The sequence below is a fragment of the Ranitomeya imitator genome, chromosome 5, assembly GCF_032444005.1.
Source record: "Ranitomeya imitator isolate aRanImi1 chromosome 5, aRanImi1.pri, whole genome shotgun sequence".
NCBI lineage: Eukaryota > Metazoa > Chordata > Amphibia > Anura > Dendrobatidae > Ranitomeya > Ranitomeya imitator.
In genome coordinates this window covers 876,404-893,096 of record NC_091286.1, presented here as the reverse complement: position 1 = coordinate 893,096, position 16,693 = coordinate 876,404, and the positions used below count along the sequence as shown (strand labels likewise).

At 42.9% G+C, this 16,693-nt stretch overlaps 1 protein-coding gene across 1 annotated transcript in view; it reads left to right on the top strand.

The window, feature by feature from the left end:
• OTOG (otogelin) overlaps positions 1-16,693 on the top strand; it is a 563,613-nt gene that overhangs the window by 529,397 nt on the left and 17,523 nt on the right. Inside the window, exon 46 of the mRNA XM_069768186.1 lies at positions 4,900-5,019. Coding sequence (XP_069624287.1) covers positions 4,900-5,019 — 120 coding nt within the window. The remainder of the gene's footprint in view (positions 1-4,899; positions 5,020-16,693) is intronic.

Below are 16,693 nucleotides of genomic sequence, written 5' to 3'. Positions count from 1 at the left end.
TGCTATTCTCACCGTCTGTAGTCCGCCGAGCTGCTCGCGCCTGCTGCCATCTTCCGTTCCCAGAGATGCAATGCGAAATTACCCAGAAGACTTAGCGTGGGCTGTGTTATATACTGCGTGGCCACTTATATATTGCGTGGCCTGTATTAATGCATTGGGTATTCTACAATATGTATGTATATAGCAGCCACATAGTATATAGCACAGGCCACGTCGTATTTGTCTGCTATATACTACATGGCTCCTATATACTACGTGGCCTGTGCTATATACTATGTGGCTGCTATATACATACATACATATTCTAGAATACCCGACGCGTTAGAATCGGGCCACCATCTAGTGTTATATAAAAAGGGATATCGCAACCACAAAAAATAAAAAGGAATAAATAAGCAAATAAGAAATGGTGAACCGTATACATAAATATAATAATGAAAAATGAGCATAAATTAACATTCAAAATATATGTGAAATACATCATTAATCTTAGTTGCACTGTTGCACCGATAAAGCCACACTCAAAGGAGGACTGCCGATCCTGTCGTCAAGCAACAATGGAAAAGTTGTTCTCCAGACTGTAGCCATCCCACCCACTTGCCTGCTGAACTGGATCTTTGTCACGTCTAAAGTTCCTTAATAATTCTTGCTGCTTTGTGCCTCCCAGCTCCATACTAGTTTTCATCCTATCCAGACCTCTGCACACTCTCCTCTCTTCTTTTTCTTCACTAACTCCCTTAAACTCTCACCACCAAGAGATTCCCAATCCTCCTCCTCACTATGAGCTGGACTTACAGTAACTGTTTGCCCCTGCCATCTGTTGCTGGGCAGACTTAACCTTTCACCTACATTTTATACAAGAGGGAAAAGGAGGACAATGACATATTGTGGCCGTTGGTTAATACTGCAGTCCACAGGGAAATTAACACTTTTCACCACAAGAAAACATTTCACACATTTACATTAAGCTCATTGATATCTTTGGGGGAGGGACATGACAGTTGGTCCACTTCCTCACATAGCATGTTTAGATGACAGTCACCTCATTGACCAGAATGCTCTGCCGCACAATTTTTGTTTTGTCATTTATAGATTAACTAGATGGTGGCCCGATTCTAACGCATCGGGTATTCTAGAATATGTATGTATGTATATAGCAGCCACATAGTATATAGCAGAGGCCACGTAGTATATAGGAGCCATGCAGTACATAGCAGACAAATACGACGTGGCCTGTGCTATATACTATGTGGCTGCTATATACAAACATACATACATATTGTAGAATACCCGATGCGTTAATACAGGCCACGCAATATATAACAGTGGCCACGTACTATATAACACAGCCCACGCAGTATATAGCAGCCACGCAGTAAATAACACAGGCGATGTAGGTCTTTGGAGAATCGATACTTGAGATAGATGGTCAGAATATACACCCAAGCCACCACAAAGAGAGTCTGGTGAAAGACAATTCAAAGTGGCCCCATATAGATTAGAAAGCGAGTGTCTGCTGCATCTAAAACTCAATCTGTTTTTTTCTGTGCATCCACTGTATCTAAATATTATTCTCTTCTGTTTTTAGTACTTTTTCAGTTCTTCCCCAAAGCACTGCATCTGGAATTCTATGTTCTGTGTGACCACTATCTCTAGTGTTCTTTTCTCTGTGTGTCCATTATCTTTAGTGCTCCCGCTCTTATTTCTGTGTGCACTGTCTCTAGTGATCTTCGAGAGAAAAGAAGCCTCTAGTGCTCCTTAGAGATAAGAGAAGCCTCTATTGCTCCTTTCCTTCTATGTGTCCATTGGCTTTAGTGCTCCTTCTCTGCATGTACATCATCTCTTGTGCTCCTTCTCTTCTCTCTGTATCCACCACCCCTAGTGAGCCTTCTCGTCTTTCTGTATGTCCTCCACCTCTTGTGCTCCTTCTCTTCTCTCTGTATCCACCACCCCTAGTGAGCCTTCTCGTCTTTCTGTATGTCCTCCACCTCTTGTGCTCCTTCTTTTCTGTCTGTATCCACCACCCCTAGTGAGCCTTCTCGTCTTTCTGTATGTCCTCCACCTCTTGTGCTCCTTCTCTTCTCTCTGTATCCACCACCCCTAGTGAGCCTTCTCGTCTTTCTGTTTGTCCTCCACCTCTTGTGCTCCTCCTTACTCTGTATGTTCACTGTCTCTATTGTGCTTTCCTTTTTTTTATTCCTGTGGCCATTGACACTAGTTCTCCTTAGTTTCTCTATGTGTCAACTGCCTCTAGTGCACCTTATAGAAAAGAGAAGCCTCTAATTCTCCTTCTCTTTGTGTCCACCAGTTCTAGTGCTCCTTTTTTATGTCTACTGACTCTTGTGCTTTTTCTCTTATCTTTGTGTGTTCACTTTCTCTAGTGCTCCTTCTCTTCTTTGTGTGTCCACCGAACCTAGTGCTCCTTCTCCTCTGTGTCCACCACCTCCAGTGAGCCTTCTGTCTTTGTGTAGGTTCACTGCCTCTAGTGCTCCTTTTTTAGCAGTATGTCCACGTTATCTTGTGTGCCTTCTTTTTTTTCTGTTTCCATTAAAGGGAACCTGTGACCCCAAAAATCGAAGGTGAGCTAAACCCACCAGCATCAGGGGCTTATCTCCAGCATTCTGTAATGCTGTAGATAAGCCCCCAATGTATCCTGAAAGATGAGAAAGAGGTTAGATTATACTCACCCAGGGGCGTTCCCGCTGCGGTCCGGTCTGATGGGTGTCACGGTCCAGTCCGGGGCCTCCCACCTTCTTACGATGACGTCCTCTTCTTGTCTTCACGCCGCAGCTCCAGCGCAGGCGTACTTTGTCTGCCCTGTTGAGGACAGAGCAAAGTACTGCAGTGCGCAGGCATCGGGCCTTTCTGACCTTTCCCAGCACCTGTGCACTGCAGTACTTTGCTCTGCCCTCAACAGGGAGATAAAGTACGCCTGCACCGGAGACGCAGCATGAATACTAGAAGAGGACGTCATCGTAAGAAGATGGGAGGCCCCGGACCGCGACGCCCAATGTACCGGGACCGCCCCTGGGTGAGTATAATATAACCTCTTTTTCTCATCTTTCAGGATACATCGGGGGCTTATCTATAACATTACAGAATGCATTACAGAATGTTGTAGATAAGCCCCTGATGCTGGTGGGCTTAGCTCACCTTCGATTTTGGGGGTGACAGATTCCCTTTAACTCTAGTGGTTATTCCTTTCTCTGTATGTCCACCACATCTAGTGCAACTTCTCTTTATTCCATGTGTCCATTGACTCTAGTGCTCATTATGCCTTATCTGTATGTTGCAAATTTTGTTACACATAGGTTTTGTTTTGTTGCATATACTTTTGCTAGCAAGTATTGAAAAATTTGAACTTGCGAAAAGGGTAGGGACATGATGCCTTTCTCTTTTGATACACTTTTCTCTTCAAGATACTTGGCCTATGTAGTCTCTATTCTTGACTCCACTGTTGTCTTTTTTCTTGGTGTTTCTTGCCTCTTTGGTCTTTTTTTATTGACACCAATTCCTTATTTGTTCTCTCTTGATGATTTTCTTTTTCGATGCCTTTTCTCCCTTGACTTCTTTTGCCCCTGTTTTTTTTTCTTCTTCATGACTTTTGCCTCTGTGGTCTTCTTTCTTCACGACTCCTGCCGACTGTTTCGTCTGTGATCTTCAGTCTTCATACTTTGTTATTTTGATGCTTCTTCTCCCTTGATGCCTTTTGCCTCCTTGATCTTTTCTCTTCACGATGCCTTTTGCCATATGGATTTTTTTCTTCACTTCACCATTTACCTTTTGTGGGCTTTTCTATTCATGATGCCTTTTGCCTCTGCAGGCATTTAACGTCATGACTCTTTTGGTGCCTTTTGCCTATGATGATTTCTCTTTTGAGGCCTCTCCTCACTTGATTACTGTTGTTTAAGGACTCTTTTCTCTTCATGACTCCTTTTGCTTCTGTGGACTTTTCCTTTCACGACTCTTGCTTTGGTGCACTTTTTGTTTCACGTCTTTTGCTTTGGTGGACTTTTTTTTTCACATCTTATCCTTTGGTGGACTATTTCTTTTACATCCCTTGCTTTTGGGGGACTTTTCCTTTCACGACTCTTGCTTTCGTGGAATTTTCCTTTCACATCTTTTGCTTTGATATACTTTTTCTTTCATGTCTCTTGCTTAAGGTGGACTTTTCCTTTCATCCTTTCACAACTTTTGCTTTGGTGCATTTTTCCTTTCACAACTCTTGCTTTGGTGGACTGTTCCTTTCACGATTCTTGATTTGGTGGACTTTTCCTTTCATTCTTTCACGACTTCTGCTTTTGTGGACTTTTCCTTTCATGACTCTTGCTTTGGTGGACTTTTCCCTTCATCCTTTCACGACTTTTGCTTTGGTGGATTTATCCTTTCATGACTCTTGCTTTGGTGGACTTTTCCGTTCACGACTCTTGCTTTGGTGGACTTTTTTTCTCCCGTCTTTTGCTTTGACTCACTTTTTCTTTCACAACTCATGCTTTATTTCACGACTCTAATTGTACATCAGCTAGGATTTTTCCTTTCTCGACTCTTGCTTTGGTGGACTTTTTCTTTCACATCTTTTGCTTTGGTGGACTTTTCCTTTCAAGACTCTTGCTTTGGTGGACTTTTCCTTTCATGACTCTTGCTTTCCTTCGAGACTTTAATTGTACATCAGCTAGGTCTGGCTTATCACGTTTGAATAATTAACATGTTGATTGGGGCATGTTGCATCTGTAGTCTTATTCCGGTCACATGCTCCAATTCTCTTAGATATGCAAATTATTGTTAGGAATTTGTCCTTAATCGAGTAGTCACTGTTAAATGGGTTATAGTTATCCATCTTGTTGACTTATTTCGTGTTTGAACTCTATGCATCATGATTTTTTTTCACTTTGTATTTAGCCCAGTTCTACGTGGATTTCTAAGTGTGTCAGATATGACTGCACAAACACTCCCATAGGACCAGTGTTGGTCACATCCGCCATCAGCTGCCCTCCATTTAATGAGACAGAGTGCATAAAGGTCAGTGTCTGTTCCCCAACAAGCTGCTGGCTTTCCTCCAGAACTAGTGGCTTAATTTATTCATTTCTGTGGTAGTACTGTTGGAAACAAGAAAACCTGGGAATTGCAGCAGGGGATGCAGTCTTGCTTCTGGCACAATGTGCTGATTAAGTTTCTCCTACAATAATGTGGAAATAAAGGTCAAAAGATGTTTTGTTTTGGAAATAAAGGTCAAAAGATGTTTGTTTTTTTATCTTTTGACCTAAGGACTGGTCCGTACCACAGCGCACATACAGTGTGTATGGAAAGTTTTCAGACCAGTTTAAATTTTTCACTCTTTGTTTCATTGCAGCCATTTGGTAAATTAAAAACAAACAAACATTTTTTTCTCATTAATGTACAATCTGCACCCATCTTGAATGGAAAAAAAACAGAAATGTAGAAATTTTTGCATATTTATTTAAAAAGAAAAACTGAAATATCTCATGGTCATAGCTATTCAGACCCTTTGCTCAGACACTCATATTTAAATCACATGCTGTCCATTTCCTTGTGATCCTCCTTGAGATGGTTCTCCTCCTCCATTGGAGCCCGGCTGTGTGTAATTAACCTGATAGGACATGATTTGGAAAGGCACACACCTGTCTATATAAGACCTCACAGCTCACAGTAAATGTCAGACCAAATGAGAATCATGAGGTCAATGGAACTGGCCAAGGAGCTCAGAGACTGAATTGTGGCAAGGCACAGATCTGGCCAAGGTTACAAAAGAATTTCTGCAGGACTCAAGGTTCTTAAGAGCACAGTGGCCTCCATAATCCTTAAATGGAAGAAGTTTGTGACCTGGTTTCCTAGACCTGGTAATCCAGCCAAAATTAGCAATCGTGGGAGAAGAGCCTTGGTGAGAGGTAAAGAAGAACCCCAAGATCACTGTGGTTGAGCTCCAGAGATGCAGTAGGGAGATGGGAGAAAGTTCCACTGCAGCCCTCCACCAGTTGGGCCTTTGTGGCACAGTGGCCCGACGGAAGTCTCTCCTCAGTACAAGACATATGAAATCCCACATAGAGTTTGCTAAAAAACACATGAAGGACTCCCTGGTGTGATGAGACGAAGATAGGCCTTTTTTGATGATAATTCTAAGTGGTATGTGTGGAGAAAACCAGGCACTTCTCATCACCTGCCCAATACATTCCCAACAGTAAAACATGGTGGTGGCAGCATCATGCTATGGGGGCATTTTTCAGCTGCAGGGACAGGATGACTGGTTGTCATTGAAGGAAACATGAAAGCGGCCAAGTAGAGATATCCTATATGAAAACCTCTTCCAGAGTGCTCTGGACCTCAGACTTGGCCGAAGGTTCACCTTTCAACAAGACAATGACCCTAACCACACAGCTAAAACAACAAAGGAGTGGCTTCAGAACAATTCTGTGACCATTCTTGACTGGCCCAGACAGAGCTCTGACCTAAACCCAATTGAGCATCTCTGGAGAGACCTGAAAATGGCTGTCCACCTATTCTGCCACCAATGTACGTGGGTGAGATGTGTCTCACCCACGTAGAGCAATGGCAGATAGCATTAACTCACTAACTCATGCCTACTATTCCTGATGAGCTGCACATGATTAGTCTGGAAGGATGATGCAGTAATGAACTGCAATTTAGAAGCACGAAGTTAGAGGTAACAAGAGAACCTTTCTCCAGTCCTGAAGCATGTGTTGTACAAGATGGCACTGACCAAGAAGAAGGAAGTGAGATAAGATAGAAGTTGCAGAAAGAAAGGTATTATGGGTAAACAGAGTAATAATGCATGAAGAACATAATATACAATGGCCAGTAGATGGCAGCAAAGTACAACAAATGCAATAGATGGAATTAAGCCATATACATCAGATCATGTCCTATAATGGCTGAAAGTTATGCAAAAGATTAGCTAACAGCACACTCCCCATCTGAAATCCTTGGATTTCAGTATTTAATGGTCTTGAAGGGGAGGTATTTCCTTAAGGACACTGAGGGATACCTCAACCTGAAATTCAAAACAATGCATGCAATGCAAAAATAATATATAAGGCTGGTTTCACATTTGCGTTTTTTGCCGCTGCGTTTTAGCGCAAAAAAACGCATGTGTTTTTTCCCCTATACTTAACATTAAAAACACATGCGTTTTTTTGCATGCGTTTTGTCGTATTTTGACGACGCATGCGTCGTTTCTATGCATGTGTTTTGTTGCAGAAATGCAACATGTAGTAATTTCTAGCGGCGTTTTTTTGCCGCAAAAAAAAAAACATGCGTTTTTTTGCCGCAAAAAAAACGTATTACTGTCTATGTAAACGCATGCGTTTTTAAGCACATCCGTTTGCATGCGTTTTAATAGAAAAACACAAGAATGCACACTGATAAGCCACCCCCCAACCCTAAGGGATCCTAATAGGGTTAGGATCCCTAGGGTTAGGATCCCTAGGGTTAAGGTTAGGATCCCTAAGGTTAGGGTTAGGATCCCTAGGGTTAGGATCCCTAGGGTTACTAGGGATCCTAACCCTAACCCTAGCTATTTCTGTTTATAGTGGGTTTTCTAGTTGATTTTGATGATTGGCAGCTGTCACACACTTCTCATCATGCGTTTCAAAAACGCAAACGCAGGAAAAAACGCATGTAAATGCGTCAAAATGCCGCGTTTGTTTTAACACATGCAAAAACACATGCGTCTAAAAAACGCAGCGTTTAAACGTGTTTAACCCTTGTCAGGCTGCATAATTTTACAACCTTAACAGGCTGCATAGGTACAATTGTACCTTCACATATACCTCCACTGTGGGAGGACTTTACTTGGTTTCAGAAACTAAAGTTCATTCAGCTACAAATGTTATGCTGATATCTATTGTTCAGTGTTGTTACTGGTCACTTATGTTGCTGTCAATTAAGTTAATTCAAACTGGGAGTGGCTTCTACTTGTCTTCCTGCCTCCCTCCTCTCATTAGCCATTTTGCTGTTCATCTCATTGCTGTGAGCACACATTTCTAGGCTTGTGAAGTCTTCAATTTCTTGGAAACGAAGGTAGGAAAGTCTCACAGCATCTAACAGCCAGTTATACCTTTATTCTCATTATGTGGGGACAGAACAGTCAAATTGTCTTTCAGCCTGGACTTGGCTTACATATATTTTGTATGAAACTTATCACTATAGGTATAATTTTTATACGAAAAATGGATAATAATTAGTATCTACATATTGTTTTACGATGTTTTATTTATATTCAGCACAAAATACGAAGCCAAAATTCATCTAGCAAGTCATCATGAGTGATAGTAATGCTGGATCTAGTTTCCGCCATAATCCAAGAAAACGTGTTTGCAGGTTAGTATAATTTTGTGAAAAGCCAATAATGTAGTATTTCGGAAAATTATTTATTTTACATTTTTTCATATTTACAGATTTACGTCTGACGAAATAATGCGAATGCTAGAAGAATCTGATTCTGAGCATGAGGATGAACCATATGTTCCATCTGATGATGAAAACTATGTACCACAAGTGGATGTTACTGAAGAAGATTCAGACATTGAACAAGAAATGGTCATAGAGCATGAAAATGAATACGAATCAGACGAAAGTGTTGAGGATGATTCTGTGCCTCAAAGTGCAGGCGACATTTGGACTGCTAAGGATGAAACTCAATGGTGCAGTAATCCACTGCCAAATGCACAAACAAAATCTCGTAATGTCCTACGACAAAGAGGTGGCCCTGCAGCAATCAGCAACCTATATACAGCAAAAGAGCTATTCAAGTCCATCATGACTCCCGAGATGTGTGACATCATATTACGGGAAACGAATCGAAAGGCCAAGAGAGTTTGTGATGCTTACAACAACGAACTGGTACAACGTTTTCCTGATTCTTCCAAACGGCCACCACAAAAAACATTCAAGCAATTTACTGAAACTGAACTTCATGCATTTTTGGGCATACTGATTGCTGCTGGTGTGCACAGAGCCAACAAAGAGAATCTGGAGGAAATGTGGAATGTTGCTGCTCTGCCTCTTATACGTGCAGCCATGTCTCGTGACCGCTTCAAGATGATACTCAGATTTATCAGGTTTGACAACGAAAATACACGTGCAGAACGTGTGCAAACAGATAAAGCTGCACCAATACGGGACATCTGGACAATGCTGAACAGTAATCTGGAGAGAGCCTACAAGCCATATCATTGTATCACCGTCGACGAGCAATTATTTCCATTTAGAGGTCATACTAAATTTACCCAGTATATACCTTCAAAACCAGCTAAATATGGCATAAAGATTTTCTGGGCTTGTGACTCATCAAATGCCTACCCTTAACAAGGTCAGCTCTACACTGGGAAACCAACTGATGGTCCTCGACAAGTAAACATTGGAGAACGAACAGTATTGGACCTAGTGAGCTCGTATAAAGGCTCTGGAAGAAATGTCACCACCGATAACTTCTTTACAACCATGGAACTAGCTAAGGTATTGAACTCCTGGAACATGACACTAGTTGGTACAGTGAGAAAAAACAAAAGGTTCCTACCTAACAACATGCAGCCTGCCAAAGAAAGGCCTGTATACTCGACAAATTTTGCCTACAATCATGATGCAACAGTCTGTTCATATGTACCAAAGAAGAACAAATCAGTCGTGCTTCTATCATCTATGCACATGACGGGAGAAGTTGAAGAGACACTAGCAGCCAAGCCAGAGATAATAAAATACTACAACATAACAAAAGGTGGCGTTGATGTTATGGATAAAATGTTGGGAGCGTACACTGTGAAACGACGAACATCACGTTGGACTTTGGCATTTTTCTACAATATGATTGATGTCAGTGGGTTAGCATCCTACATCATCTACAGAGAACACAATCCAAGCTTCAGGGCAAAGGATCAACGAAGAAAGTTCCTGAAAGATCTCGCAAATCAGCTGTGTATGATTGCAATTGAAGATCGTAGTACAAACAAAATGATAATGAGAAACCATTTTCTTCGAGGTGCAGTAGAAATGGTGCTTGGACGATGCATTGTGGTAGCATCGCAGCCAGCAGCTGGCCCCAAAATACCTCATGGTAGTCGTGGACCCTCCCCTGTTGTTGGTAGTTGCTATGTCTGCAGAGACCTGAGGCGAAAACAACGCAAGACTAGAAAGTCTTGTGTGGTTTGTGTGAAACCCATTTGCGATGAACACTCTGTAGCAAAGCCAACATGCATTACTTGCAAAGAAAATCAATAAAAAAAAGTTTCTTACATTTTCTTTTATAATGTAAATGAACAGTTTTTTACTTGTTTATAATAGTTAAATAGCATTATCATTAAAAAAAAATTTATGCTTTTTCCCTTGCATTATCTTCATTCAAAATATATGAGGTACATTTGTACCTATGCAGCTTGTTATGGATGCAAAAAGATCTCGACCCCTTATCTCGGAAGCGGGTGGAGATATTTTATTGAAATTTGGCCAATATATTCTGGACCAAAAATGTAGAGATGTCACGAAATTTCAGCCCTCTACGTCTTTTCAAAAAAAGTTATTGCAATTTTAAAACGGAATAGTTACAATTGTACCTATTCAGCCGGATAAGGGTTAAATGCGTTTTTCACCAAATGCGTTTGCTTTTAAAACGCTGCGTTTTTAAATGCAAATGTGAAACCAGCCTAAGCGAGGTAGACAAATGTCTATAACAAGTTCCTGAAGTAATCCAATGGTTCAGGTTCCAGTGCAATCAGAAGAACATCTTAAATAGTCCAAAAGTTTCTTGAAAGTTCCTTCTGGTTGGATGGATCCTTGATGTTTCGTCTTTTCATGGTAGTGTCGTATTAGTAGAGTGGTGATATGGTGAAGGCCAGGAATAATTGGAGTATTCTTTTCTGCCTCCTCCAACTTGGCTTTGTTTAAGCGACCACCAACTCTCAGTAAACTCTTGTTAATTATTGGATTTAAGTTAACAATAGGGCTGTTTTTAGGAACATCATGATTTTTACATATACATTCCAGTTCCTTGTGAAAAACATGCTGCTGCACATTACGTATCACAAACAGTTTACTCAGAGTAATGTCTTCTGCAGAGAGAAGCTTATGACAGATGTGCCAACCGCGACAATCAGCATTACAGTCCTTATTGCGATAGCATTGTGCGATGTGGACTAACCTTGCAATGGCGCGAGCGAGCCTTGTCCATCTGGAGAAGTGATCAAATCGCTCACAGTCCAAACCAACCTTCTCTTTGTATTTGGTGATGAGGGTGTTGACATCAGGACGGATCTCTGGGTCAATGTCCTAATCCTGAAGGCTAATGCTGTCTTCAACGGCAGTCTCTCCACAGTGGTCATGAAGGAACTCTGGTCCTGTTAACCAAGAAGAGTTTCTGAAAGTGCCAACAGCCACAGGCCTAGTAGCAAGGTCAGCGGGGTTAAGATGGGATGGAACATACTGCCATTGCTCAGGTTTGGAAGATTTCCTGATCCTTTCAACGTGGTTACTAACATAGAAGCGTTTAGTCTAGTTGTATATGTAGCCCAGAACAACCTTGCTGTCTGTGTAGAATCTTGTGTCATCCACTTGCATAGCTAGTTCACTCTGTATGAAATCTGCAATCTCTGTGGCTAGCACAGCCCCACATAGTTCAAGTCTGGGTATGGTGTGCTCGGGTGTAGGAGCCAATTTAGTCTTTCCAAATAGAAATCCAACATGACCTTCATTGTTAGAGTCTATAATCTTCAAATAGTGAACTTTTCTTTCACTTCGTAGTTATGAGAGCATGGTTTGAAGTGAGTTGTGCGACCATTTTGGAGTACATATGTTTTAAAGGAGTTCACGTTGGATGCCTTGTGACTCTTATCCAGACATACATTGTCCACGATTACCCAGCCTAGATCGAGTCTTTGGGCGTATGGAGCATGATATGGGCAGTTGCATTGTTGGTGCACCTTGTGGACTTCCAGAATGTCTCTCCCGAGTAGGATTAGAATATCAGCATTCATGTCCAGTAGAGGAATCTGGTTAGTTAGGTGCCTCAAGTGGTAATGATGAAGCGGTGGCTTCCGGAGTGGGAATTTCTTCATTGTTATCAGGTATCTGGTCACATTCAATTAAAGTTGGCAAGGGTATATGCACGTTCCCTTTGATTGAAGAGACAATGTACTCAGAGGCTCTTCTTCTAGAAGTCTCGATATGACCAGAACTGGTGTTGAGGGTGTATGGAGTTGTTTGTCCCTTTACATTGAAGATCTCAAAGAGTTTTGGCTTTGCTAGAGACCTGTTGCTCTGCTCATCTATTATGGCATACATTCTGGAGGCCTGTCGGGTTGTCCTTCTGGATAGACATCGGCCAGACATACATTGGCACAGCATTTAGGACCAGTTCCTTCTCCACATACTTCAATACATGAGAAGAAAACAGCAGTTGCAGTAGGATCAGGAACTTGTGGCTCCCCGTCATGCTTTTGAGCAGGATTGGATGCTGCTGAAGGTTGTGGAGTGTGTGGAGCTGGTGTGGGATGCATAGATGTAACGTGTTTGTCACTACTGCATCCAGTGCATTTAATGACAGCCTTACAGTCCATAGCAAAGTGGTCTGAGGGGTGCAACACTTAAAACATATCCCAAGCTCCTTGAGAGTATCTCTGCGCTCCTGCAAGATCTTTGCCCTGAGTCCACAACATTCCTTAAAGGGCCACTGTCACCCCCCTCCAGCCGTTATAAACTAAAAGAGCCACCTTGTGCAGCAGTAATGCTGCAGTCTAACAAGGTGGCTCTTTTAGTTTTTGTTTCTGTTATTGCCACAATAAAAGTATTTATAATTCTGCTGAAATACCTGTCTTTGTACCTGGAGGCGGGACTGAAGCCTCCTCTTAGAAGCGCCCAACTGACGTCACTCATCTCTTGTGTAGATTTTCACCGCCCCCTCAGCGCTGTTATTGTGTGAATTCCGGCGCCTGCGCTCTGCTCTTCTGCCTTGCGCAGGCGCATAGAGCATTTGCCGTCCTAGCGCTTGTGCCGGGTTCCTTTCTGCGCCTGTGCGGGCAGTGCGGCCACCCTGTTACTGAATCCCCGCCCCGCACTGTGTTATGCATTATGCACAGTGCGGGGCTGGGATTCCTGGGCATGCGCACTGCGCTTCTCAGACGCTCCCCAGGTCCCCCGCCTTTCAGCATTGCCGGAATATACAGGTATCCTTGCCGGCGTTTGGAACAGCCGCACAGAACAACGCTGGAAGGCGGGGGACCTGTGGAGCATCTGACAAGCGCAGTGCGCATGCCCATGAATCCCAGCCCCGCACTGTGCATACTGCATAACAGTGTGGGGCGGGGATTCAGTAACAGGCTGGCCGCACTGACCGCACAGGCGCAGAAAGGAACCCGGCACAAGCGCTCGGACGGATAATGCTCTATGCGCCTGCGCAAGGCAGAAGAGCAGAGCGCAGGCGCCGGAATTCACACAATAACAGCGCTGAGGGGGCGGCGAAAATCAACCCAACAGATGAGTGACGGCAGTTGGGCGCTTCTAAGAGGAGGCTTCAGACCCGCCTCCATGGACAAAGATAGGTATTTCAGCAGAATTATAAATACATTTATTGTGGCAATAACAGAAACAAAAACTAAAAGAGCCACCTTGTTAGACTGCAGCATTACTGCTGCACAAGGTGGCTCTTTTAGTTTATAACGGCTGGAGGAGGGTGACAGTGACCCTTTAAGTGGGTGAGATCTTTGTGGATAGGGCACATACGGTTACTGTCCATAACCTTAGGAGCAACAGCATTTGTTTTAGTGAAGGCGAGTGCTGTAAGTGGAACATCAGTCTTTCTCACGGATACTGTGCCCCTTAACTCTCTACGTTTGGTAGTAATGTTATCATACCTTGTAGATGATGATGATGAAACTGGTGGAGTAGATTCAGTGAAATCGAAGCTGGGATCATTCTTCAGAGTTTGATTACTGACAAATCTGGAAAAATGAGAAAAGGGAGGAAAAGACCCATTATGCTGTCTTTTATACCGTGAACCGTAGTCTGCCCATTTATCCTGCATGCTGTATGGCAACTTGGACACTACTGGATTCACGCCATGAGCAGTATCTAGGTAACTCAGTCCTGAAAGACGTGGGTCTAATTTTGCCAATTCTAATTACTTTAGCAGGTGGCTCAGGTGTTGAAGTTTTCGGTTGTCCTTGTTAGTTATTTTTGGGAAGGTTTGCAGTCTCTTAAATAAGGCACATTCTATGGCTTCTAAGCTGTCCTAGGTTTGCTCCAGTCACTCCCAGGCTGCAATAAGACCTACACCTGAATGGTCCACGTGAACTGCCCTTATTGTCTTGATACGCTCCGCTGACTCAGTGGCCTAACAGTTAACAAGCAAATCCAGTTGTTCCATGAGGTTAAGGTCTTGAATTACTGCTTGAAAGGTCGACTTCCAGGCTCTATAATTTTCAGCACGATTATCAAACTTTGAGAGACTGATGTTTATTAACTCCCTGCGAATCATGTATCTGGTGAAGTCAGACATGTCCGATCTCCTGGTCATAGTTGCAGGATTAAATTATGATATTCCTGAGGAATGTAAGTTCTCTGGCTTATATGACTGTGACAAATCATGCCGAAAATTATGTGGCATAAGGGTTAAGTTATGGTTTAGTCTCTATAGTGTCTGGTGACTGCGGCCTAAATTGTGGGTTAGTGCTGGAAGTTACCTTGTCGGCAGTAGGTGGCGACATCTCTTGGCTTGTGGGTGCGTCCATGTGATAGAACTTAGGTGGCACTGGTATGGGTGTTAACATAGTTCGTAAGTTCGTAAGTTAGTAAGTAAGGCCGAAAAAAGACCATCCAGTTCAGCCTATATTCCATCATAATAAATCCCCAGATCTACGTCCTTCTACAGAACCTAATAATTGTATGATACAATATTGTTCTGCTCCAGGAAGACATCCAGGCCTCTCTTGAACCCCTCGACTGAGTTCGCCATCACCACCTCCTCAGGCAAGCAATTCCAGATTCTCACTGCCCTAACAGTAAAGAATCCTCTTCTATGTTGGTGGAAAAACCTTCTCTCCTCCAGACGCAAAGAATGCCCCCTTGTGCCCGTCACCTTCCTTGGTATAAACAGATCCTCAGCGAGATATTTGTATTGTCCCCTTATATACTTATACATGGTTATTAGATCGCCCCTCAGTCGTCTTTTTTCTAGACTAAATAATCCTAATTTCGCTAATCTATCTGGGTATTGTAGTTCTCCCATCCCCTTTATTATAAATGTCTTGGCACGTAGTCAGCAGTGCAATCAGCTGCGTCCTCCACCTCTCCTGGAACAAGACAGTTCATATCAGCATCTTCACCTAATGCTTGTTCAAGGGTCTTCAGTTTAGAAAGGGCTGCTGCTTCTTCCCTTTCTGCTTGGAGTATTTTCAATTGGGCCTACATCTCGTTTCTTTGGGCTTCTATCTCAGCCTCCTTCCTTTTTAATTGGGCCTCCATCTCATTTCTTTGGGCCTCTATCTCAGCCTCCTTCCTTTTTAATTGGGCCTCCATCTCATTTGTTTGGGCCTCTATCTCAGCCTCCTTCCTTTTTAATTGGGCCTCCATCTCATTTCTTTGGGCCTCTATCTCAGCCTCCTTCCTTTTTAATTGGGCCTCCATCTCATTTCTTTGGGCCTCTATCTCAGCCTCCTTCCTTTTTAATTGGGCCTCCATCTCATTTCTTTGGGCCTCTATCTCAGCCTCCTTCCTTTTTAATTGGGCCTCCATCTCATTTCTTTGGACCTCTATCTCAGCCTCCTTCCTTTTTAATTGGGCCTCCATCTCATTTCTTTGGGCCTCTATCTCAGCCTCCTTCCTTTTTAATTGGGCCTCCATCTCATTTCTTTGGGCCTCTATCTCAGCCTCCTTCCTTTTTAATTGGGCCTCCATCTCATTTCTTTGGGCCTCTATCTCAGCCTCCTTCCTTTTTTAATTGGGCCTCCATCTCATTTCTTTGGGCCTCTATCTCAGCCTCCTTCCTTTTTAATTGGGCCTCCATCTCATTTCTTTGGGCCTCTATCTCAGCCTCCTTCCTTTTTTAATTGGGCCTCCATCTCATTTCTTTGGGCCTCTATCTCAGCCTCCTTCCTTTTTTAATTGGGCCTCCATCTCATTTCTTTGGGCCTCTATCTCAGCCTCCTTCCTTTTTTAATTGGGCCTCCATCTCATTTCTTTGGGCCTCTATCTCAGCCTCCTTCCTTTTTTAATTGGGCCTCCATCTCATTTCTTTGGGCCTCTATCTCAGCCTCCTTCCTTTTTTAATTGGGCCTCCATCTCATTTCTTTGGGCCTCTATCTCAGCCTCCTTCCTTTTTTAATTGGGCCTCCATCTCATTTCTTTGGGCCTCTATCTCAGCCTCCTTCCTTTTTTAATTGGGCCTCCATCTCATTTCTTTGGGCCTCTATCTCAGCCTCCTTCCTTTTTTAATTGGGCCTCCATCTCATTTCTTTGGGCCTCTATCTCAGCCTCCTTCCTTTTTTAATTGGGCCTCCATCTCATTTCTTTGGGCCTCTATCTCAGCCTCCTTCCTTTTTTAATTGGGCCTCCATCTCATTTCTTTGGGCCTCTATCTCAGCCTCCTTCCTTTTTTAATTGGGCCTCCATCTCATTTCTTTGGGCCTCTATCTCAGCCTCCTTCCTTTTTTAATTGGGCCTCCATCTCATTTCT